Source organism: Dreissena polymorpha, chromosome 13 (genome assembly GCF_020536995.1).
Source record: "Dreissena polymorpha isolate Duluth1 chromosome 13, UMN_Dpol_1.0, whole genome shotgun sequence".
Taxonomy (NCBI): Eukaryota; Metazoa; Mollusca; class Bivalvia; order Myida; family Dreissenidae; genus Dreissena; species Dreissena polymorpha.
The window spans coordinates 18,211,862-18,236,719 of NC_068367.1; the positions used below are offsets into that span (position 1 = coordinate 18,211,862).

The window sequence follows — 24,858 nt, forward strand, 5'->3', positions numbered from 1 at the left end:
GCAATTTATAAGGGTAGTAACTCCTACTTATTGATTTTGCAATTTCATTTCAGTTGTCTTTCTTTGTTCTTAGTTTGTTTTCCACAAAACACTCTACTGCAACTATGTAATTCACTTAAAAGTAAATATTTCAGGGTAAAAGTGAAATACATTATTATGTTTCAAAATATAAGGGAAAACACCAACACACACACTTATATATATATATATATATATATATATATATATATATATATATATATATATATATATATATATATATATATATATATATATATGTATGTATAGTTTATATGTGCATGGTTGCAGCACTCATAAAAAAGTAATGACAATTAATCCCTATTTTCAAAAATTGAACATTACAATTCCTAACCATGTATTGGAAACAAACAAAAAATAAATAAACATTACAACAACAACAAATCAATTTGTAATTTTCTATAAATTTCACCTAATTTCAGCCATTCGCACGGTACCGAAAAAGAACTACGGAGAAGAATACCAGAATCTCCTAACAAGACGAGATATTCTTAAGGAGGAAGCAGAGAATATCACTTCCGTAATAGACGATCTCTCCCATCAGTTGAAGCGTGAACGGAAACAGGTGTACAGCATTGAAAGCAAGGAAAAGACTGTGGTATAATTTTTGTTTCTGGGCCCGAATTCACCAACCATTTATAGACTTAACCCTTACAGTGCGGGAACCGAATTTTGAAGGCCTTTGCAAACAGTTTGGATCCAGATGAGACGCCACAGAACGTGGCGTCTCATCAGAATCCAAACTGGTTGCTATTCTGATAATATTTTTTGAAAAAAAATCGAAGAAAATGCTAATTTTAGAAATTCTGCACATGACATTTTAGCAGACGACAAGCATGCAAAGGGTAGAATACAGAATAGATCCAAAAAATACCTCAGAGCTTGCATATGTATGATAAAAAAATGGTGCTTATATTATAAGAAATATTTTTATTGACAATGAATGTTATAATTATTGGTGTTGACTGCCATATTAGACTAGACTTTCAAGTAATTTTCACACATTACAGTTTTTAAGAATACTCTTTATTTTTAGACTTAAGTCGAAGAATTGGTCGGTGAATATGGGCCTAAAACACCTAACCTATTTCCTGACCTTTTTGGGAAGACATACTATGCAACAATTGGGGATTGCCTTTATTAAATTTTGCCGAAATTGTGTAAATATATGTCCTGGTGCATGTCATACATTACAGTTGATTTGATATTATTACGAGGTAGATTTTTGCTTAATATTATTTTACATGGAATAAATGGTTTACACAAAATTTATTTGTGCAATGGAATTTAATTTCTAGCTTTTTTATAAGTATGGATTAATTATTATAAGAAATGAGATAAATATATATACATGTAATAAATATATTATATATATATATATATATATATATATATATATATATATATATTGCTTTGGTGGAAAGAGTAAGACAATCTGACCTGTAAGAACAGTAGATGTCAAAATCCATAAACACTTCTACTTTGATATGATTGTAATATTGTTGAAAACGATTAAAAAATCCATATCAACAAGCAAATCAAGAAATGCATTCATTTCAAGAAGCATTTTTTGAAAAAAAATAATTCAGGAAGCTGAAATCTCAAAGCTTCAACAACAACTACAACAGCTGGCCAGTCATCGGATGGAGTACGAGAGAAAGTGCGATGAGATAGAGATACAGTCCAAGGAGGAAACGAACCGACTGAACCTTGTTAAAGACTCTCTGTCTTCTGTTCAGCTTCAAATAGACAAGGTAGGTTTGAGACCCTTGTTAAAGACTTACTTCTGTCTGTACAGCTTCAAATAGACAAAATAGGTTTGAGACTCTCATTAAAGACTCACTATTGTCTGTACAGCTTTAAATAGACAAGGTAAGTGTAATTTAAAACCTATTTCTTTAAGCTCGATTGCATTGAAAGCCTCAGGCTGATTGAAACGCTCAAGAGTCCGTTTCCTGGGCCTTGAACCAGTACTTGATGTCTTTGGGGGAGATCTAAAGAACCCTCCCACAGTTGGGATCGAACCCGTTTTGCAGACACCATATCCATTACACCACGGCGACCTGTCATATATATTTATCGACCAAGGTAGGTTTGAGACCCTTGTTAAAGACTCACAATCATATGTACAGCTTCAAATAGACAAGGTAGGTTTGAGACCCTTGTTAAAGACTTACTTCTGTCTGTACAGCTTCAAATAGACAAAATAGGTTTGAGACTCTCATTAAAGACTCACTATTGTCTGTACAGCTTCAAATAGACAAGGTAAATGTAATTTAAAACCTATTTCTTTAAGCTCGATTGCATTGAAAGCCTCAGGCTGATTGAAACGCTCAAGAGTCCGTTTCCTGGGCCTTGAACCAGTACTTGATGTCTTTGGGGGAGATCTAAAGAACCCTCCCACAGTTGGGATCGAACCCGTTTTGCAGACACCATATCCATTACACCACGGCGACCTGTCATATATATTTATCGACCAAGGTAGGTTTGAGACCCTTGTTAAAGACTCACAATCATCCGTACAGCTTCAAATAGACAAGGTAGGTTTGAGACCCTCGTTAAAGACTTACTTGCGTCTGTACAACTTCAAATAGACAAGGTAGGTTTGAGACCATTGTTGAAGACTCACTTTCGTCCGTACAGCTTCAAATAGACAAGGTAGGTTTGAGACCCTTGTTAAAGACTCACAATCATCTGTACAGCTTCAAAAAGACAAGGTAGGTTTGAGACCCTCGTTAAAGACTTACTTGCATCTGTACAGCTTCAAATAGACAAGGTAGGTTTGAGACCATTGTTGAAGACTCACTTTCGTCCGTACAGCTTCAAATAGACAAGGCAGGTTTAAGACCCTTTTTAAAGACTCACTATTGTCTGTACAGCTTCAAATAAACAAGGTAGGTTTGAGACCCTCGTTAAAGACTTACTTGCGTCTGTACAGCTTCAAATAGACAAGGTAGGTTTGAGACCCTCGTTAACGACTTACTTGCGTCTGTACAGCTTCAAATACAAGGTAGGTTTGAGACTCTCGTTAACAACTTACTATCGTCTGTAAAGCTTCAAATAGACAAGGTAGGTTTGAGACCCTAGTTAACGACTTACTATCGTCTGTAAATGTTCAAATAGACAAGGCAGGTTTGAGACCCTCGTTAAAGACTCACTTTTGTCTGTGCAGCTTCTAATAGACAAGTTAGGTTTGAGACTCTTGTTAAAGACTTACTTGCGTCTGTACAGCTTCAAATAGACAAGGTAGGTTGGAGACCCTCGTTAAAGACTTACTTTTGTCCATACAGCTTCAAATAGACATAAGGCACATATGCATGATACCTTATGAACAGAATTTTTTAGAGAAACAAAGAATTTTATATTTAAGTGTATATAAACTAGAAACTAGAATACATTGTTTCCTTGGCCTAGTGGTAAGAGTGTTTGCCTATGATGTTGGACATTTGGTGTTTTCACATGGCCTTTTGGTCACCCAGCAGTTAGTGAAATCAACAGGTTACCGATGGCCTTCCTGCTAAGCGCCTGGCATACCAGTAAAGAGTAAGGAGTTAAGATTTTCACAGTCAAGGTGCTTCATAGGTTATTACTGGCTGGCCTGAAATCAGGGGGGTGGGGTGAAATATTTGTTGAAAAAATACACTTGACTTCACAGTGATGCTAAAAACTCTATACAAGTTTGGCAGTTAGTTAAAGGGGCCTTTTCACAGATTTTGGCATGCGTTAAATTTTTTCATTAAATGCTTTATATTTATAAATGTAAACATTTGATCTAAAAAGCTTCAATAAAAAATCCCGAATAACATTTAGAAAAAAGAAAAAAATTAAGCCTCAACAGGACTTGAACCACTGACCCCTGGAGTCATGGAGTAAAAATTTATCATTTAGACCCCTCGGCCATCCGTGCTCATACAATGAAGGATGTATTTTATACATTTTATAAGCAATCCTCGTAGTTTCACAAAATAAAACGACAACAACAGAACTCTCCAAATTATTCAATTGTTTCGCGTTGCAACGCTTTATAATTTTCAGGTTTTTAAATCATCAAAAAATGCCTATAATGGCTATATTAGAGCATGGCAAATGGTCAGTATTACTGTTTCCTCACAAATATCATAACTAAAACGAAAATTTGCGAATCTGAAACAACTTTTTTTAATTTTGTCAATTTACCAAAGCGTGAAAAGGCTCTTTTAAGGTTATGTTTTATTTTTAGGTGAAACTTCTAGCTGGCCACTGAGGCAAAACAAGAAGAAAAAGAAGTTGCTTAAATAAGGAGACACATGCTGTCAATATCTACTAAGAGGATACAACAGTTCCTTCCCCTGATCATTCACTAGAGTTACCTTCCATGGTTGTAACAACGATCCCAACAGATCACTTGAAATTCTTGAATGTAACATCAACCATTTCCCTGAAAACTTTGCCAAGTAAAATGTTACTTGGTAGCATGCAAGAAGACAATGGATTTGAAAACCTTAAAATTTCATATACTGATAATATTTGTCTAATAATACGTGTTTATATATTTTAGCAGCACTGAATTACGGTGGTGGAAAAAGTCCATGATCTATTAAAAGAGTTGTTTGTTTTTATTGCTTTTAAAGTTTAAAGTTGTATGCTTTCATAAGTGATAGTCAGTCCATATTTAATAACAAAGCTTTTGGAGTGCATGCACAAACATATAATCCTTGTTGAGTTGGTTGACTATTTGAGCCGCGTTCTGAGAAAACTGGGCATAAAATATGTGCGTAAAGTGTCATCCCAGATTAGCCTGTGCAGTTGGCCTAAATTGGATTTTTAAACGAAAAATGTCATAAAAGCGGAAAGTGGTGTCCCTGATTAGCCTGTGCGGACTGCATAGGCTAATCTTGGATGACACTTTACGCACATGCATTATTCCATTAAGCCCAGTTTTCTCAGAACACGACTCATTGTATGTGTGTCTCTCATTTATGCATGGTAAAGGCTATTATGTGTTTTAGAACGTGTTCACATTATGCACTTGTTCAGTATATTGTATAAACTTTTGTGTCAAGTACATAAGTTATAATATTTATTTATTTATTTGAAAGCTAGATTTGCCATATTTATTAAAATACAATACCAATATTTACACAGTTTACTTTTATATTCTGTCCAATTGATAAGAAAGAAATTGGAATCTTTGTAACAGGAACAGTTCTGGGTTCTGACTGACTGACTCAAATTCGTCAACTACATACATTTGGATCTTTACAAGTAGATATTGAATAACCTGCGAAATTTAGAAATTCAATTACCAAACAGTACATAAATAAATATTATACTTTTCATATGCATATTGTATATATTTTGCACCCGAAAAGAGTCAAATGATGCCGAAAAGGAATAATCGATGAAGTATCTGATTGGTGAAATGAAATTTTGACAAATAATGCATATTCCATAGTGAACAATATTTATTTGTCGTCATTATTTGTAATTTAAATTATATTCTCACTGGTTCTGGCAACCATAGCTTAAAATGTCGCTTTTTAAATAAATTATGACATTGGGTGAAATAAACAGGGCTAGTAAGTACCATAATAACGGTGGGTTGTAGCTCCTTTTCAGAAGCTATATTCTCAATAATTATAAACATAGCCAAGTAGGTAATTAATTGTGCTTATACGTTTCTTTATTATCACTCGACATCGTCATAAACTTGTCACCGTAAAAGAGGGCTTTCAACCTGCTTAACGAGTACAAGTATTCAATTGAATTTCAATACAATAATTGAAATATAATTGATTTTAATTTATAAATTTGAATTTATTTTCAACCACAGCCTTTTAAGGTAGTAAGCCGACGATATAGTGCCCACCTATTATCTACATTATTTTGTAAAGTGTTAAAATTATACATGACAGGCTGCGTCGCTTGTGAAACAATTATCGATGTTTTACAATCAAGCCTAGGTAAAAAAAAACTTCATATTCTTGTCTTTATTAACTTTAAACATTCTTTGTTGCATCGTCATATATGTATACAAGGCCGCCTTTCCTTAAATCGTTTTTACACAATTACTACGCAATTAGTGTGCAGTATAGAATGGTGTTTTTATTAGATATCGTTTTAATGGAGAACGCTCTTTATTGTGTTATGTATGTTCCAATAAAGGACCATAACAAAGAACGAACTAGCAAGTGGAATAAATAGAACTTTTTTAAATAATGGGAATGTTTATTGTCCATTCATATAATTAAGACGGAGTGAAAATCGTGTGTCTGCTGAAAAGGCAAGCGAAGAAAATACAAAACAATTGCTAAGAACGGCATATGTAGAATTAGCGGCAAATAATGTTGATCTGTTTTACTACGGTATGATTATCATTATGTGTATATTCTTGGTGAATCTTTTTATGAGTATTTTATACATCATTATATAGCTCGACAACATTTAAGTGGATGAAAATAGCGTAAAATAAACGCTTGGGTGGTTTTATATCTTTGTATTCGGCTTTGTTCGTGCACGTTTTGCACGAGTTTATTGTGACTTCAATCGATTACAATCGCTTCGAGAACGGGAACTTATTAATTCTTTGTAACGGCCCTTACATATATTCATCCATAAAGCTCAGTGCAAGATTAACATTGGCGAGATACATGAGTAAATCAATCGTAAGTGACCCAGAGGGTCGTATAGCTAGAAGTTGGAATATTGCAACTATTATTAATTGCATGAATAACTATTTTATTTTTAAAGTTGTGATAGATAGGTTTACATGCCTAATGAAATACCTCTTTTCTGAAGCCGCAATGTGTCCCAGCACCAGCAACACCGCCTTATTTATTTGAATCAAATGAAGTAACACGTTATGTAACATTACAATCACCTAGCAGAGTTGTCGTTCCATGATCGCATATGCACCAATCTCCAAGCAGAGTTGTCGTTCCATGCTCTCACATACACGTGAATGTAATGTAAGCGTCGTGCAAGGGATCGCACATGCACATGTAATGTAACCGCCGCGCAATAAATTGCAAACGATAAAGTTCCAGCCTGTTATTAATTAATTATAAATACTTATAATGCATATTTGTGTTAATGTTGGAGTGATGTCGTGTTTTTAAGTGGAGCACAGCTAGCGGTATCCCCACCCCGCCTTGGCACCCTACCTTCTTCGATCCACCTTACGACACACATGCGCCCTAGATGTTTTATATATGACTCATTATTTCATGAATGTATTTGCCCCAAAACGCTATTGGAAAAAAATCCCAATCCATATTGATAATATATAATAGAGACGCGTTCTGAGAAAACGGGACTTAATGCATGTGCGTAAAGTGTCATCCCTGATTAGCCTGTGCAGTCCGCACAGGCTAATCAGAGACGACACTTTCCACTGTTATGGTATTTTTCGTTTAAATGAAGTTTTTTGTACGCAAAAATCCAGTTAAGGCGGAAAGTGTCGTCCCTGATTAGCCTGTGCGGACTGCACAGGCTAATCTGGGATGACACTTTACGCACATGCATTAAGTCCCGTTTTCTCAGAACGCGTCTCATATAATCGATTGCTCAGAACGTGTCTCATATAATCGACTGATGGGATCGATGAGGTAGGGCGTAATAACCCGGCTAACCGCTACTCCCGCCTGCCCCATTTGTGACAACCAAACGGACTTCCATATACTGAGTAGATGCCATGAACCTAGACAAGAATCCCTGTATGAGCAGTGAAAGTACAGAAATCATGAGAATTACATCTTTAGCATACACAGAAACTAATCGTGTGTTATAGAGACGTGTTATGCCACTTCATCATATATTGAATTAAGATGTTTACTATATTTAATATAACTTTGAAGACTCTTTAAAATATATAGGCAGTCTTTAGTGTCAGAAAACGTGTTATTTTATAATATACCTTTGATTTCTTGTTTTGTCGATGTACCAAAATGCTAAATCTACATTAACATAATATAAAATGGCTGCATTATGTACTGTAAATCCTGTTTTCTACAGCTGTTCTTTTAACTTAATTTTTTTACAAAACAAAATAGATTTATTCAGACTACACAAGGTACATAGTCGACAAGAACTTACATAATATAATTATTTTACGCATGACTACATAAAAAGTTCAAATTGATAGCAAATTGCACTGAAATTTAATATATATCGTTTATATAAAAGCGTAGAAATCCCTCCACTATTTTATAGGACAGGCACACCCTGCGATGAGTTTTTAGCTAGTTAACAACGGTTATCTCCTCGAACAATAAAATGCACTAAGCCTTTACGATCAGTTGTGTTCAGTGTTTTTTATCCACTTTGTATGTTCATGTCGCTCAAAAAGGATGTATGTTTATGGTCAGTGGTTTGCTATGTTTAATGGGTAATTTTAGCACCGTGCCAGTGGTATACTGCATTCGTTTACGACAACAAACACTTCCCATCGTCGTATGGTCTCACTTCAAACAATAAAGTAGTTTCGCGTTAAACTGAATAACATCCATGTCATTTTATTACTGCTCATAGACGGCAATGCATTTCCATGCGTCCGACCGGGCACCTTTCTCGTGTTGGAATCGTCTCCTGTAGACTTCATCGTGTATTGGGTTAGTGAAAAAGGTACAAGAGGCGCCCCGTCCCAGAGTCGGCCAAAGGGTATTATATATATATATATATATATATATATATATATATATATATATATATATATATATATATATATATATATATATATATCGCCATATCACACATATCGCCAATTACGGCGTCTCTGATTTAGAAATCGGTCATGGGGTTCCCACTTTAAATACATGTATCTCCATACATGTACCATTTTTTATCCGATATTAACACGAATTAAGGTATATAGGGGTACCTAATATAGTATTATATATAAATACGTCATTTATTTAACGTCTCATACAAGGAAATATATAGCAACATTAATTGCGAGGTATACAAAATTTCAATTTCAGACGTGATTGTGGTTTTAGATAATACATACCTTACTATATAAAGTAACACATTTGTACAGTTTTTCATGCCATTATCACCGTTGCGGGGTCATTATAAATATTCGGCCTTAGGGCCGATTATTTAGGCCCCCAGAATGTGTGCGCGTGAGGTTCAATGGCGTCCACATTCCGTCTTAGCCACAAAGCAACGAAGAAATCAATCATAATTATATTATTTACAGGTAGCACGCAATTTGGATAATACAAATATCGATTGAAACTGAAACTATGCTTCACATTAGATTGATGCCTCTATTTGAGCTTGAGCAAAATTTAAAAAGTAAAAGACACACTTACCTCTATGACAACTTTAAAAAAGAAAATCCGATGCTTATAATAATAAAATAACAAAGATGTGCAATCCCTTTTGTGTTATTCTATCCGTTTATCTATATTTATTTTGAATCACATATTTAAACGACTGTAGCGAATGCTAACCACTGTCACCAAAAACACGATAAACTGTAATCGGGCTTCAACATTTCAAAGAAAAAAGTAGATTGTCAAAAATACGCTTGTTCAAACAAATTATTTTGTATACTAGGAAAACCTGTCAGGTTGAGAAGCCCGAAAAGGTACAATAGTGACTCATTAATAAACATGTGATATGTTAATATTTTTATAATTCAAGAGTGTGTTTATTATTTTTATAAATTAAGTTCACTTTGCAATAGTTTTACTATTCACAGTAAATGTGCCAAAGGTGTCAACTTAATTGTTTCAGATATATAAGCATATATAAATATTTATCTTCGTAGAAATAGTGTAAATTAATTTAATGTTCCTCTTAAATGTATCCCCTCTGTGAATAAACATTTTAAGAGCCTTTTGATTTGAGGATAACGTTGATCTATATTAAATTAAATTGGCAAACAAACGATCAAACAAGTCCCATGTTGTTGTTTTTAGGGTGTCAGAAATTAAGATACAATTAATACAAAGTCACGATGTCCCTCTGGGCTATATATGAGTCGCGTTCTAAGAAAACTGGGCATAATGCATGTGCGTAAAGTGACGTCCCAGATTAGCCTGTGCAGTCCGCACAGGCTAATCAGGGACGACACTTTCCGCCTAAACTGGATTTTCGTGTAGAAGAGACTTCCTTCAAACGAAAAATACCATAAAAGCGGAAAGTGTCGTCCCTGATTAGCCTGTGCGGACTGCACAGGCTAATTTGGGATGACACTTTACGCACATGCATGAAGCCCAGTTTTCTCAGAACGCGGCTCATATATATAAAAACACGATTTGACGAATAAGTAGTAGCAGCAGCATAAATAATAGTAGAAGTCGCGATGGCAACGATGGTAGTGGTAGGAGTAGTAGTAGTAGTAGAAGTAGTAGTAGTAGTAGTAGTAGTAGTAGTAGTAGTAGTAGTAGTAGTAGTAGTAGTAGTAGTAGAAGTAGTAGTAGTAGTAGTAGTAGTAGTAGTAGTAGTAGTAGTAGTAGTTGTAATAGTTGTAGTAGTAGTAGTAGTAGTTGTAGTAGTAGTAGTAGTAGTAGTAGTAGTAGTAGTAGTAGTAGTAGTAGTAGTAGTAGTAGTAGTAGTAGTAGTAGAAGAAGTTGTAGTAGTAGTAGAAGTAGTAGTAGTAGACGTAGTAGTAGTAGAGTAGTGTAGTAGTAGTAGTCGTAGTAGTAGTAGTAGTCGTAGTAGTAGTAGTAGTAGTAGTAGTAGTAGTAGTAGTAGTAGTAGTAGTAGTAGTAGTAGTAGTAGTAGTAGTAGTAGTAGAAGTAGTAGTAGTAGTAGTAATAGTAGTAGTAGTAGTAGTAGTAGTAGTAGTAGTAGTAGTAGTAGAAGTAGTAGTAGTAGTAGTAGTAGTAGTAGTAGTAGTAGTAGTAGTAGTAGAAGCAGAAGCAGAAATAGCAGTAGTAGCAATAGTGGCAGTAGTGGTAGTAGAAGTAATAGTAGTAGTAGCCGTAAAATAGTAGAAAAATACTACTGAACACGGAAAAATATAAATAAACTCACAACATTGTTTGTTGTTTTAGTAGACGTCGTAGTGTAGGTACTGATAGCAGTCTAAGTAGTAGTGGCTGTAGTTATTGTTGTTATTTATAAGTTATAGTAGCAGTAACGGCAACAGCAGCAGAAGAGGTAGCAGTAGTTATAGTAGCTTTTCTTTTGAAGTTTTATCAGTTTAATATACACAGATAAACGAACAACACTTAAACAATTATTAATTCTTTAATTATAGTTATCTTGTTTCTTACGACTTTTCAATGAAGAAATTGTCTTGTGTCGTTGACTTGAGTTGTGGGATTCGGCTTCGCTAAAATTGCGCGATAACGTTATTGTTGTCTCTTCTGTTTATTTCGATAATTCAATTTAACAAACGGCGATAACCTTTCACACACTTTCAGTACCTTTATAAAGCTGAGATTTTATGAGGCATCTGATGTTATGAAGCGGTGATTCGAAAAGCGGTGATACAATAAAGTAAGAATTGTATATTATGTCGGAAGTTTAAGGTACGGTGATTTACCGACATCTGACAATTAAAAAAATATAATCGCAGTCGAATGACAAGTGTGTCACTTATGTACGATATCGTGTCAAAGTCTCAAGTGATACTCATGGTTGATACATGTATATATTTCGCACTCCATTATATGCATATCATTTTGACTAGTAATCGAAATAAAATCTTTGTTATAGAAAATGCAGAATTCGTGTTGCGATGGATATTTGGAAGATATATTAGACTCTTTTAATAAAAAACACATTTAAAAAAACATTCCTTTTGTGATGCTTCTCTTAGTATCAGGTTGTGTTGGACTTATAAACAATGCCTTATCATTTACCTTTTACAAGTATTTTATTCTTCTTCTTTTTGCTTTGTGATTGTCTGTTGTTATGAAAGAATGAAATAACCATTATTATTATTATTATAATTATTATTATTACTATTATTATAATTGTTATTATTATTATTATTATTATTACTACTATTATTTATTATTATTATTTATATTATTATTATTGTAATTATATTACTATTATTTTATATTATTAATATTATTTGTATTAGTATTATTATTTTCATTATATGATGCTTTTGTAATTATTTTAAGGCTGATTGCAGTATGCTAGACATTGTTGAGTTATATTTACATATACTGCGTTTTTTGAAGACCACATTGTAAAAAAGATATGCTATTTCTTAATGTGTTATCTTCGTGAAATAAAGTTTTTATTATTATTATTATTAATATTATTATTATTATAATTATTATTATTATTATTATTATTACAAGCAAATAATGCACAAATCGACGGCAAATCAGCAAATCAGCTACTGGTTTATCTCTCAGTCACACATTGGATAGTGTGTTTGGTGGATGTAGGCTAAAAAGGATGTATGTTTCAACCTTTGTACTAAATAGGCTAAATAGGATGTATGTTTCAACCTTTGTACTAAATAGGCTAAATAGGCTCAAAATGCTGTTAACTATGTACTTAATAGGCTAAATAGGCTGAAAAGGCTGTTAAATAGGCTAAATAGGCTAAATAGGATGTATGTTTCAACCTATGTACTAAATAGGCTAAATAGGCTAAATAGGTTGAAGAGGCTGTTAAATAGGCTAAAAAGGCTGAATAGGATGTATGTTTCAACCTATGTACTAAATAGGCTATATAGGCTAAATAGGCTAACTTCACACACGTGGCGGGTGTCACAAATATAACGCACGATCTTTATGCGGTAACATTCACCAGCGACGTCGCTTGCAAACTGGGGTATTTTGTTAATATTTCTGCAATCTCCTGCTCAGTTGTGATGGTGTGTATCGTAACAATAGATCGATTTCTTACGGTTTATGAACCATTTCCAACATGGAAGTTCACACCATTTCGCTGCAAGTTAATCTCGGCTGGCTTGTTTGCAATCACGTGTGGGTCTTGCATTCCCGATTTCCTCACGACTGAAGTAGTAGAAATTGATGTGCAAATCATTGAGGCAAACGTCACGTTAAAAGGACATAATTATGGTATACCGGTTACGGGAGAGTTTTTCTGGCTTATAAAAGTCTCCTACATTGTCAAGATTGTGGATGTTGCCTTGATTTTCACATGCTTCGTCGTGATGTACTCTTTGATTGATCGAAAAGTTAACAACTCTAAACAAAAAAATGTTGAAACACCATATCAATAAACATTCAACAAGGCACATGATCAGTGAATGGTACAAATGCCAGTTTCGCATCTAATCAAATGCAAAATCTTGTAACACCAGAAGACACGCGAAAAGATAGCCGACAAGAAAGAGCAGTGCAGCAGCGTAAACGCAATACGATCAGTGACATAAATCTTATAATCACGCTGATGATATTTCTCATGGCAATCACGTCATTCGTAGGCCTGATGCCCAGCTGTGCGATAACTTTAGTATATAGACAACAGAGATACGAAAGTCCTTGGTGGATTTTACTGTTGATTAATACGAACTTCATACAAAGCAGCGTCAACCCGTTCATCATTGGCTTCTGTAACAGTGAGTTTCGCGTGTATGTGAAAAACGTCCTCCGATGTAGAAGTGCAAAAAAAGGGACATTTGGGCATGTTCCACGTTTACGTAAAGAACATTCCCAGTTGAAGAAATGTACAATGACAGGCCTATTGACGTGCAGTTAACGATGTTCACTTGAAGAATTGAGTCGCGTTCTGAGAAATTGGGCTTAACGCATGTGCGTAAAGTGTCGTCCCAGATCAGCCTGTGCAGTCCGCACATGCTAATCAGGGACGACACTTTCCGCCTTAATTTGATTTTTGCTAAGAAGAGCCGTTATTCTAAACGAAAAATGTCATAAAAGCGGAAAGTGTCGTCCCTGATTAGCCTGTGCGGACTGCACAGGCTAATCTGGGATGACACTTTACGCACATGCATTATACCCAGTTTTCTCAGAACAAGGCTCAATTACGTTTGTGCACTAGTTTGCATGCACGATGAAAGACTGTTCATTGAACTGTTTCGCCATGTGTATGTTATGTGTTTTTCTTTTAAGTTTGTTTCTAAATACTTGTCATTCTTTCTTCAATAATTTATTTTTTATATTGTATTAGATCTGAGGTCGGCAGTTGTTATAATGCGCAGCAAAGATATGCCATTTCTTAAAAAAGTTATTTAACGTGATGTGGAGGCGATATGTAAAAGCTACTGGAACGACTATGTAAAAGCTCACGAAGAATGGACAAATTTGTTTAGAGCATTATTCTACAAAACAAGGGACAGCTTTAAACCACGTCTTCAAGTTATGGTTATTAACAATAGTCTAAATCAAACTCGTTAATGTACAAAATTGAATCGTAACACAATAGCATGTGTACTTAATGTAAACAGCATCTCTTTTGGAACTCTCAGAAAGTAAGGTACATAATTAGGAAAATTCACGAAACTTAAACGTTATAAAAAAAATTGTCGGAAGTGGTGTTTAATGTAGCACATATCATTATACGTATATATTCCATTTCGTGTTGATGTCATTATAACTGTATAAATGGAATTACCTTATGCAGTCGCAGAGGTTTTTGAAGAATTTCTTTCGATTCGTATACAATGTATAAACGTGCTTGCGAATATACTCTTTATAACATTCACAATGTTTTTTCTATATACTACAAAACTCTTATTTTCGAAGTGTTCCACGTTGGTAGCCAAATAAAGTAGAACGGCATAACATTTCTCAACATATTATGTATCATTTTACGTCGAAACACATGTTAATATATTGAATTTGTATTTTTTATTTTGCAGTTCCAGGTTTTATATTCCTTATGTGTCATTCTAGTTTGAAATACAATTTTATCTATTGCAAAAAATGTACAAAAATATCCACTTTCATATTGTATTCTTTTTGTATAAATCATCCAACGTTGAAATAAAATATTGCACAACGTTATTTTACGTCCAAATAAAAGATTTTTTTGTTTAATTGTGCGGTTCCGTATCGTTTTCTCCTAGTATATATGTCAAAAAGTTGTTGTTTTTAAAATGCAGTCTCATATTGCTTTTTCCTTGCATATGCCATTTTAGTTTGGTTTAAAAGTTTACTTTTTATATTGTCCGTTTCATATTGTGTTCTCCGTGTATATGTCATTCTACGTTGAAGTACACATTTGAATATTGAACCATTAAAAAGTGCTGTTTTTTATATTGTATTTTCCTGGAATAGCTGTCACCAAATAAGAAAAACCTGTGTAGTTTCATATTATAGTATCTGTTTTTTGTAGGCTGAAATAAAAGGTTATACATTTAAAAAGTGCGGTTTCATATTATATTCTCATTGCATCCGTTATAATACGTTGAACTAATAGTTTATACATTACACAAAATAATTGCAGTTTCATATTTAATTGCCCTTGTACAATTGATGACTTTTCTAGCGCAACATGTATTCAAATCATTATAGCTCCCTTATTGTAGAACGGATTTTGTTGAAATTCTGACATAGACTTATTCAACACATATCTATCACTTCATGTAAATTTAATTGAAATGAATCAACATTAAAATATCAAACATAACAAATATAAAAAATCACTGAAAAAGTAAAATTTTCAAAATCGTACATCGTAAAATAATAGTGTGAAAAGTAAAACGCATTGACGTACATGTCTTAATAACCGACCGGCTTGCAACATTGCGCTCAAGGATATTTAGCCATATTGCTTTTTTATAATAATTTTTGTTATGTTTTCCTCAACCCACCTAAAAAGGAGAAAATTTAATAAAATAAGAATCATATCGCGTTTCACCATTTTCTCGTGTAAAAAGATGAAACCATACCTACCCCACGTGCAAAAGCGCTCGATTGCCACGGATGAATGATTTTATCTTTATCTTGCACAAAATATAGTCACATGATCACATGTGCGATTTTAAATTAAAATCTTAACTAATTACTGAGATATTCAAGTTTGAAAGTGTTGCGTTAGAAAAGTCTCCAAGTGTACACACACATGCATATGTTTTGCCAACGGAAGTTTGTTTTTCCTGTTCGATTTTATTATCGCCATGTATTGAATGTTATTTTTAATTACATATACGTCACTAAGGATTATCATATAATTAGAAAGTCATCTGAACGCTACTGTTATTTGCAACCCTGAAGTTTGGGATTAAGTTTGCGTTACGTTATCACGTTGTCTCGTTACGTGCTGAGTGCTTTTTTTGTTGAGAGAAATGAGGGTCGCTCCGAAAGACCGAAAATGACCATCGGAAGAGGTCTTGTCTGCTCACAGTGGATAAAACATTGAGGAGCCTTGCAGCAGGCGTTCCGAAGATGGCGCGTCACCAGCGACTGGTTCCGATTCCGAGTCACCAGCAACTGGTTCCAATTTCGAGTTCCCAGCGGCTGGTTCCTATTTCGAGTCACCAGCGACTGGTTCCGATTCTGAGTCACAAGCGGCTGTTTCTAATTCTGAGTCACCAGTGACTGGTTCCTATCCCGAGTAACCAGCGACTAGGTCCGATTCCGAGTCACCAGCGACTGGTTCCAAACCCGAGTCACCAGCGAATGGTTCCAATTCCTAGTCACCAGCAACTGGTTTCAATTCCTAGTCATTAGTAACTGGTCCATTCCGTGTCATAAGCAACGGGTTCCAATGCCGAGTCACCAGCGACTGGTTCCGATTCCGAGTCACCAGCAACGGGTTCCAATGCCGAGTCACCACCGTCTGGTTCCTATTCCGAGTCACCAGCGACTGGTTCCGATACCGAGTCACCAGCGATTGTTTCCAATTCCGAGTCACCTGCGACTGGTTCCGATTCGGAGTCGCAAGCGACTAGTCCATTCCGAGACACAACCGACTGGTCAATTCCGAGTCACTCGCAACGGGTTCCAATGAAGAGTCACTAGCAACGATTTCCAATGCAGAGTCACTAGCAACGGGTTCCAATACCGAGTCACTCGTAACGAGTTCCAATGCCGAGTCACTCGCAACGGGTTTCAATGCGAGTCACTAGCAACGGGTTCCAGTGCCGAGTCACTAGCAACGGGTTGCAATGCCGAGTCACCAGCTACGGATTCCAATGCCGAGTCACTCGCAACGGGTTTTAATGCCGAGTCACTCGCAACGGGTTCCAAGGCCGAGTCACTCGAAACGGGTTCCAATGCTGAGTCTCAACAACTGGTTCCAATGCCGAATCACTAGCAACGGGACACTTTCAATTTTAAGACTGTTAATAAGTGAACAGTTATGGGTTTATGACCTATCTTTCATATTTTTATTTCGCACCGCCCCCCCCCCTTTCACCACCCATCCTGGATCCGCCTCAGAAACGTGTATTATTTACGCTTAAAGAATTATAATAATTATCTTATGGCGCACTATCAGTCTTTTTGTATTTGACTAAGTGTATAATGCAATAGGTAGTCTCATATTCTGTAATTGCCATTGGCCATACCATTCGCTCTGATATTTGGTAAGCCATCTGCGCTTAACTCGATCATAAATTGGAAACAGTGCGCTATTGGTCCGTGCTTCCGACAAAATACGTCATTCAGCGATGGAAGCGTATTAGCACTGTACAAACAGGCCGGATTTTCCAATCGTAGGCGCTTATAGCACGTGCTATGAATAGATTGTAACTCCATTCGTTTATATTTCGATATATGGAAACGAAAGTAGACCGGAATCTTTGCCGGGAATTTCGATACGTTTTCTGAAAAGCTCAGTGTTGCATTAAACGCGCGAGATTTCATTCTAGCGTATATATTCAGCCGCCGAAACAGGCCTGTTGTGCGATATATTGCTTTTCAGAAAGTACTATACATCTAGCATAGCATCGAAATTTATTTAACATTTACTATCATGATGGAGTTATTTGCAGCTACCGCTTGCCTACTCTGCGCGGCGCTTTTTGCGTTCCTGCTTGCAATTAATCGCTTTCGGCTATATTACAAACTGAAAGAACCTAATAACAATCTGTGTGCCACGGAAAATACGTGCTGCGGTGAAATAAAATTGCAAAATGGCGAACTGCCGGCTGGAAAACTGCCGACGAGAATGCCGACTGTCATGCCGTCTGATGAATACGCCGAAAAAGTAGTCCCACTAAGCGTGAATTATCATTTCACGCGGAAATGCAACTACAAGTGCGGATTTTGTTTTCACACTGCGAAAACATCGTTTGTGTTACCGCTTGACGATGCGAAGAGAGGGCTAGAACTCTTGAAAATGCGGGTAAGTGGTTGATCAATATACTTTGATATGAGCGGCGTTCTGCGAAAACTGGGCTTAACGCATGTCCGTTGAGTCATTCCAGATTAGTCTGTGCTGACTTTGCAGTCCACGCACGCTAATCAGGTACGACTCTTTCAGCATCTACTGAAATGTCCGTTTGAAGAAAAACTCTTCTAAACGAAAATCCACTTTAAACGGAAAGTTTCGTCCCTGATTAGCCTGCACGGTCTGCACAGGCTAATTTGGAATGACACTTAAAGTTGAGCCCAGTTTTCCTAGAATGAAGCTCTACTGAAGTAGTTGTTTCACGCGATTCGTCGTCAAAAACGACTTGTTTAAGAAAATAGAGCTGTCTTTTGTTGAGTTAAGAAAATATAATCTTCTAGATACTGATGTTTATTTGGAGAATCTAAAATTTCATATAATTCAAAGGAAGTAAATTATTGAATTGATTAAAATCGATCAGACTCATATTTGCAGAGTGCATTCATTATGTCTGTATGATGTTTTAGTTCCTTGTTACTTTTTGATGTGAGAAATTTTGAACTTTACCTCGATGCGTGTTTGTTTGTTGAGATTTAAACTTCGAAAAACTCGTATGTTTAAATCTCACCATTCAACCGGATTGTATTAATCATCAACAAAATATATAAGCCTCGCTCTGTGAAAAGGACGTTAAATGCATATGCGTAATGTGTCGTCCCATATAAGCCTTTGCAGTGCGGATTGCACAGGCTAATCAAGGACGACACTTTCCGCGTAAACTGGAAGGGTTGACCTTTAAACGAAAAATACAATAAAATCGATAAAGTGTCGTCCCTGATTAGCCTTTGCGGATTGAACAGGCTAATCTGGGACGACACTTTACGCACATGCATTTTTAAACACCCGTTTCGTAGAGCGATGCTCATATATATAAGTATATAGGCATACAAATGACGTTTCAATTTCTCAATCAGGTTGTTCTGGGCCCGGTTGCTGAAAAATCAAAACTGTCTTTTAACTCAGACCCAAATAAAATTAATTTTAAGAGCAATGTTTCTATCAAACTATTCGAGCTTACACATAATTAAAACATACACCAAAGTCGTAACATTTTAAATCACATAAATAACTTGATAACAAATAACTATCTGTTTTAGTTTTAAGCAACAAGGCCCTGTTTGTTTCCATCGTTTAAGGCATGAAGAAAATCAACTTTTCCGGTGGCGAACCGTTCATAGTGAAGAAGGGAGCGTTCGTCGGGGAGCTGGTTAAGTTCTGCAAACAGACGCTGGGCGTCGAGAGCGTCAGCATCGTCAGTAACGGAAGTCTCGTCTCGGAGCGCTGGTTTGAGAAGTACGGTGAGTGCTATCATACCCCCGCATGAGCCGCGTTCTAGGGAAAACCTGGCTTCATGCATGTGCGTAAAGTGTCGTCCCAGATTAGCCTGTGCAGTCTGCACAGGCTAACCAGGGACGCCAATTTCCGCCTAAACTGGATGTTCGCTTAGAAGAGACAAATTGTACACGAAAAATACAATACAAGCGAGAAATTGTCGTAGCTGATTAGCCTGTGCGGACTGCCCATGCGAATCTGGGACGACACTTTACGCACATTCATTAAGCCCAGTTTTCCCAGAACGCGGCTCATACAATCTCTCTGTTGGTCGGTCGCCCCGCATACAATGTTAATTGTTTATGGAGCTTGCTACCAATACTACTTCCATATTTTAGCGTTTGATTTCATACTTCAAATATATAATCACAATGAAGCGAAGATGTGCAATACACAATATTTACTTGCACATGTGATTGCGTAAATCAATTTTAGTTATCGCGTCAAGATAATGTGACTCGCAGTTCGTCATATATATACGTGTTATCTAATACGAGTCAAATGTCAGCGTCGTTGCTATATTCAGTTTTAGTTTTTAGTAATATGATATCTACATAGCGTGTGTTTAGCTCACCTGTAACCTACATTTTATCAGCAGTCTTAAAATAGCGTTATCAATGTTTAATATTACTTACGTTATCGCCATGGGTAACAAAGTCAACGATTGTATTAAGTTTATAACAGTTTGCAAATCATGATCTATCTAGATATTTAAGTTAAATCGCATGTTTTGGTTTCATTCGCACGATTTGGTTTCATTCAAGATTTCGTCCTTAGTTGTTTCAATGAGATCGTCAACGTATCAGCTTCGCTTATTTCACATAATGAAAAGCATTGATTATTTATGTGTCTCTTGAAAAATCAACAGAAATCATACGGCCAAGAACAATATGTATTCATATTTTTTTTTTGAAAACAAGAAAATTTGATATGTTGGTTGATTGTTTTATGCTCGTCACGATGTTCAAAAACATTTTCTGAAAATTATTATTTCTTTATTTCTTGTCGTTTTCAGAGAACCAAAAGGCATACTGGGCATTTTGTAACGTTGACGCGTATGCTTCTAAAATGATGTCATAGCTATTTTTTTTGTAAATGAGGAATATTCGTTCGAAATTGTATTTGTTCTAAATACTATAGTATTTAATACTTTGCGATCGTCTACATATTCATGTACATAATTGTTTCATGCTCTTAACCGTAAATGAATCAATTAAGTGCGGTAAAAATACGCCATTTGAAATCATAAATCAATAATGTATCGATTAGCATGCGGAGACTGTGCACCGATTATAAGGTCCACGGATGATAATCAATAAATTATGGATAAGGCTCTGATCTGTGCGAAGACTGTGCGCCGATAATAAAGTAATGCACCGATGATAATAGTTTCTCGATAATAATTTATAATTTAATCGCTGAATTTATAAGCTCTCTCTGTACGATGGTCAAACAGTGTTTTGTAGTTCATGTATTTATGATAAGCAACTAGATGTTGATTATCCTTCAATTTGTACGATGGTTGTGACCAGGTTTTACGATCATATATTGCTGATAAGCCTTTTGGCTATTGACTAGACTCCGATCTGCATGATTACAGGTAATTACTCTATTTTTTCGGACACTCTTAATTTTCGCACACCCTCTTTTATAGCGAACATAATTATTTTTCGTGACTCTCAATTTTCGGACATACGGGTGTCGTCCATAATTAATGTCTCTTAATTCTCGGACATCAGATTTTACAGCGCTATTCTACAGACTACGGCCCTATTTTCGCTTATCTTGTGACACTTCGATCATGTTTATTTTTTTATAACCGGATTAAGGTCATTAAACCTGGCAGATGCATGCCTGAGGTCAATGGTTTATTACATTCGCGTTATTGGGTAAAACATTATGCTACCGGTAGGCAACCGGTAAATTGATTCATTCAACAGCATTTCAAACTGATCCGTTCTATGAAGGAAGCATAATCTGTTATGTTCTTACCTTTTGTTCTATCTCATTTCAGACAATGTGAAGTTGTATAGATTTTGTTGAGCATAGAAAGAAGAATAAATCACAATAAAATAATTGTAGATTGATTTATTGCTTTTATTTCAATATAAGTTTCGGCCGTCTTAATTTGTGTCTCTCAATTTTTGGAGACCTGTAATTTTGGATATTTTTCGTATCTAAATTTTCGGACACGAAGAAAAAAATAATTAAGTGTCCGAAATCGTAGAGTAATTACGACATTATGCGCTGGTTTAAAGATCATGCATTGATAATATGCATTCAAAATCTCCAATCTTTACGTTTGTCATTATTATAATGTTTGTGCAGGTGGCATTCAAACTGATCACAGTTCTAAACACGTTTCAAAATCTCCAATCTCTACGGACGTCTTTATAAGTATGTTTTTGCAGGTAGCATTCAAACTGAACACAGCTGTGGAAACGTTTCAAAATCTCCAATCTTTGCGAACGTCTTTATAATTATGTTTTTGCAGGTGGCATTCAAACTGAACACAGTTGTGAACACGTTTCAAAATCTCCAATCTTTGCGGACGTCTTTATAATAATGTTTTTGCAGGTGGCATTTAAACTGAACACATTTATGAACACGTTTCAAAATCTCAAATCTGTGCGAGTCTTTATAATTATGTTTTTGCAGGTGGCATTCAAACTGAACACAGTTGTAAAACGTTTCAAAATCTTCAGTCCTTGCGGACGTATTTATAGTTATGTTTTTGCAGGTGGCATTTAAACTGAACACAGTTGTGAACACGCACAACAAGGATGAGAACATGGTGGAGGAAATAATGCACCTGAATCCGTGCAGGTGGAAGGTAGCGTTACGTAGTGGTATTTTTTTATTACAGCTTAAGTTTGATTATCTGAACATTTCATGTTAAATCAACGCATTTTACTATGTTTTTGGCATTATGACATACTTTCGTTTGGTGCTTTTATGTATATTTAGATATGTACGATTTGTATTAAGATTTGTATTGTAAACGCCAGACTGCCGGGGATACATAATTCGCAATGTATTTTTGTCAAGCGGCCCAATTTGGTCTCGCATGTATCTTGTTGATTAGCAAAAATGTTTGGGCTTTCAAAGCGTCGAGTTGTGTGCGGTATAATTCCATCGCATTACGCTACAGTAGATTTGCACAGAACATGCAACGGGTGACATGTGGGTCGAGTTGGCATTCTGCTTAAAACCTCGATAACGAAGTTGTTTTTTTTTTATGAAAATGTATTTATGTGTCAAAACTTCGTCCAAGGCCACTCCATTGTTTCTGTTATCAGAATATCAGTACACCAAGAAGCGTAGCGTATGTGAGATAACTTGCGATGATGTTTACACATAACCTATCTCAATACATTGCTTCCGATTATATAAAATGTAAATGGGTATGAAGGTTATCTATCTGAAAATAGGCATACGTTTTCCGCTTAATATTAGACTTGATAAATACCTAGGTATTTCCATTAAATTTAATCTGTAATTTAATGATAACTTATAAAGACCTCGCTTGGGATTGGGTTTTTAAGGTGGGTGGAGTCAAGGTCTAGGTAACCATCATTAAAATAGATAAAGAACACAAGTTTCCACGCAAAAGTTAGAGAAAAAATAAACTTACTTTATGAAATGTCATGCATATAGATTTTTAAACATGACCTCTCTTTGATTATCATATGTCACGAGTAATGTTTCTGTCATAAGGAATACGGTTTCTTCTTAGCATAAAACATTCACATAATTTAGCTTTTTTGTTAATGCTACTGTTTCCTGTTTACACCTGCGTAGCTAGCAAAAAACATTTATCTAACTGTCATCATTGACTTGTTGCTGAATCTTAACTTTACTTGGTGCTGAATCTTTGCAATAAATGTGATCAAGTGATACAATGAAGACTAATTATGTCGTTTTCGTATTCCCCAGGTTTTTCAGTGCCTCCTGATAGACGGTGAAAACACCGGTCCGGATGCACTAAGACGGGCATAATCCTTTGTCATCACCAATGCTGAGATTGACGAATTTCTCCAAAGACACAAGGATGTCGAATGCCTTGTGCCAGAATCTAACGAAAAGGTGCGCGCGTTATGTTTGGTTGGTTTGGATTGTTATATTCGCCCTAACGCGGTCTGTGAACCGGAACCACGCTTTTCATGAACACATTACCTGGATTAAGTGGTTAACCAGACCAAAAAAACCCAACAGTTTCTCACAACTGCCTTCCTAAAATCAGTGGAAGAGGGGGGGGGGGATAGAGACTGTATAATTTGTTCAATACAAATCCCCGTACAACTGACCAGTCGCAAATTACGCGATCGTTCCGCCCATTAAGTTGTGCTTTCATAAAAACGCTTATTCCATTACTCCGACAGTCTTTGTTTATCGGACCATGTGGCCGCAATAAACGCTATATGATTGATTATAACCTGAGTTTGATTGACACCAGGCGAGTGGCCAATTAATGTGGACGGACTGGGATTCGAGCTTGCAGAGCCCGTATTCACAGTGATGGCCACGATATTTTATCACGTTGAGCGTTGTACTACTTTACGTTACTGCTTCACATTAGTTCTTAATCTGTTCGGCTTTTGCTTACATGTTTATATGTTTTTGTTGCAGATGCAGAATTTTACTTTTTGGTACACAGCAGAGAGACAATGTTGCTCAAGTTGTTTGGTTCTTTACAAGACAAAACTCCGCAAACGACTGAGCAGTATCGCCTGTTACATTGCTTTACTAGAGTAATCAATTATTTGGAAGTATATGTAGAATATGTCTGATAATGCAGTTTATATAAATACCGACGTGTGTAGGCCGACAACCCTTATGCACGTGTTCGTTATCAAAATAACATTATAAAATGTATGTTTATGAGACAATGGTTTGCTCATAGTATTTTACAGATAGCTAGCAATAATGCATATGAGCCTCGCTCTGCGAAAAAGGGGCTTAATGCATGTGCGTAATGTTTTGTCCCAGATTATCCTGTGCAGTCTGCAGGGACGACACTCTTCGCCTAAACTGGATTTTCGCAATAAAGATACTTCCTTTAAATGACATATACCATAATAGCGGAAAGTGTCGTCAATTTTAAGCGTGTACGAATACACAGGCTAATCTGGACTGTGCGCACATTAATTAAACCCCGTTTTTCTCAGAGCGCCCCTGATTTCTTTTTCCACAGAGGCGGTTTTTGGACTGCACGAAGGGTGCAAAAGAACCCTCGAGATCTGTTCTGGACGTAGGCGTGGAGAA

At 36.0% G+C, this 24,858-nt stretch overlaps 3 protein-coding genes across 15 annotated transcripts in view; 2 read left to right on the forward strand and 1 right to left on the reverse strand.

Moving 5' to 3' along the window:
* Positions 1-24,858, forward strand: part of LOC127856501 (uncharacterized) — a 405,251-nt gene that overhangs the window by 187,073 nt on the left and 193,320 nt on the right. For 2 of the 6 annotated variants that reach the window (XM_052392767.1, XM_052392772.1), the window contains exon 7: positions 4,259-4,549. The exons of 1 other annotated variant lie outside the window; for it this stretch is intronic. In XM_052392767.1, the coding sequence (XP_052248727.1) occupies positions 4,259-4,282 (24 nt within the window). In that variant the 3' untranslated portion in view covers positions 4,283-4,549. Of the gene's footprint in view, positions 1-1,628; positions 1,794-4,258; positions 4,550-24,858 lie in introns of those variants that run through there. 3 more of the 6 variants (XM_052392769.1, XR_008038074.1, XR_008038075.1) reach the window with 3 other exon arrangements.
* The window catches only part of LOC127856496 (uncharacterized), a 365,893-nt gene that overhangs the window by 108,277 nt on the left and 232,758 nt on the right, over positions 1-24,858 (reverse strand). The window lies entirely within an intron of this gene.
* The window catches only part of LOC127856509 (radical S-adenosyl methionine domain-containing protein 2-like), a 66,570-nt gene that overhangs the window by 41,451 nt on the left and 261 nt on the right, over positions 1-24,858 (forward strand). Inside the window, exon 7 of the mRNA XM_052392783.1 lies at positions 24,788-24,858. This exon is cut by the window's right edge and continues 261 nt beyond it. Coding sequence (XP_052248743.1) covers positions 24,788-24,858 — 71 coding nt within the window. The remainder of the gene's footprint in view (positions 1-24,787) is intronic.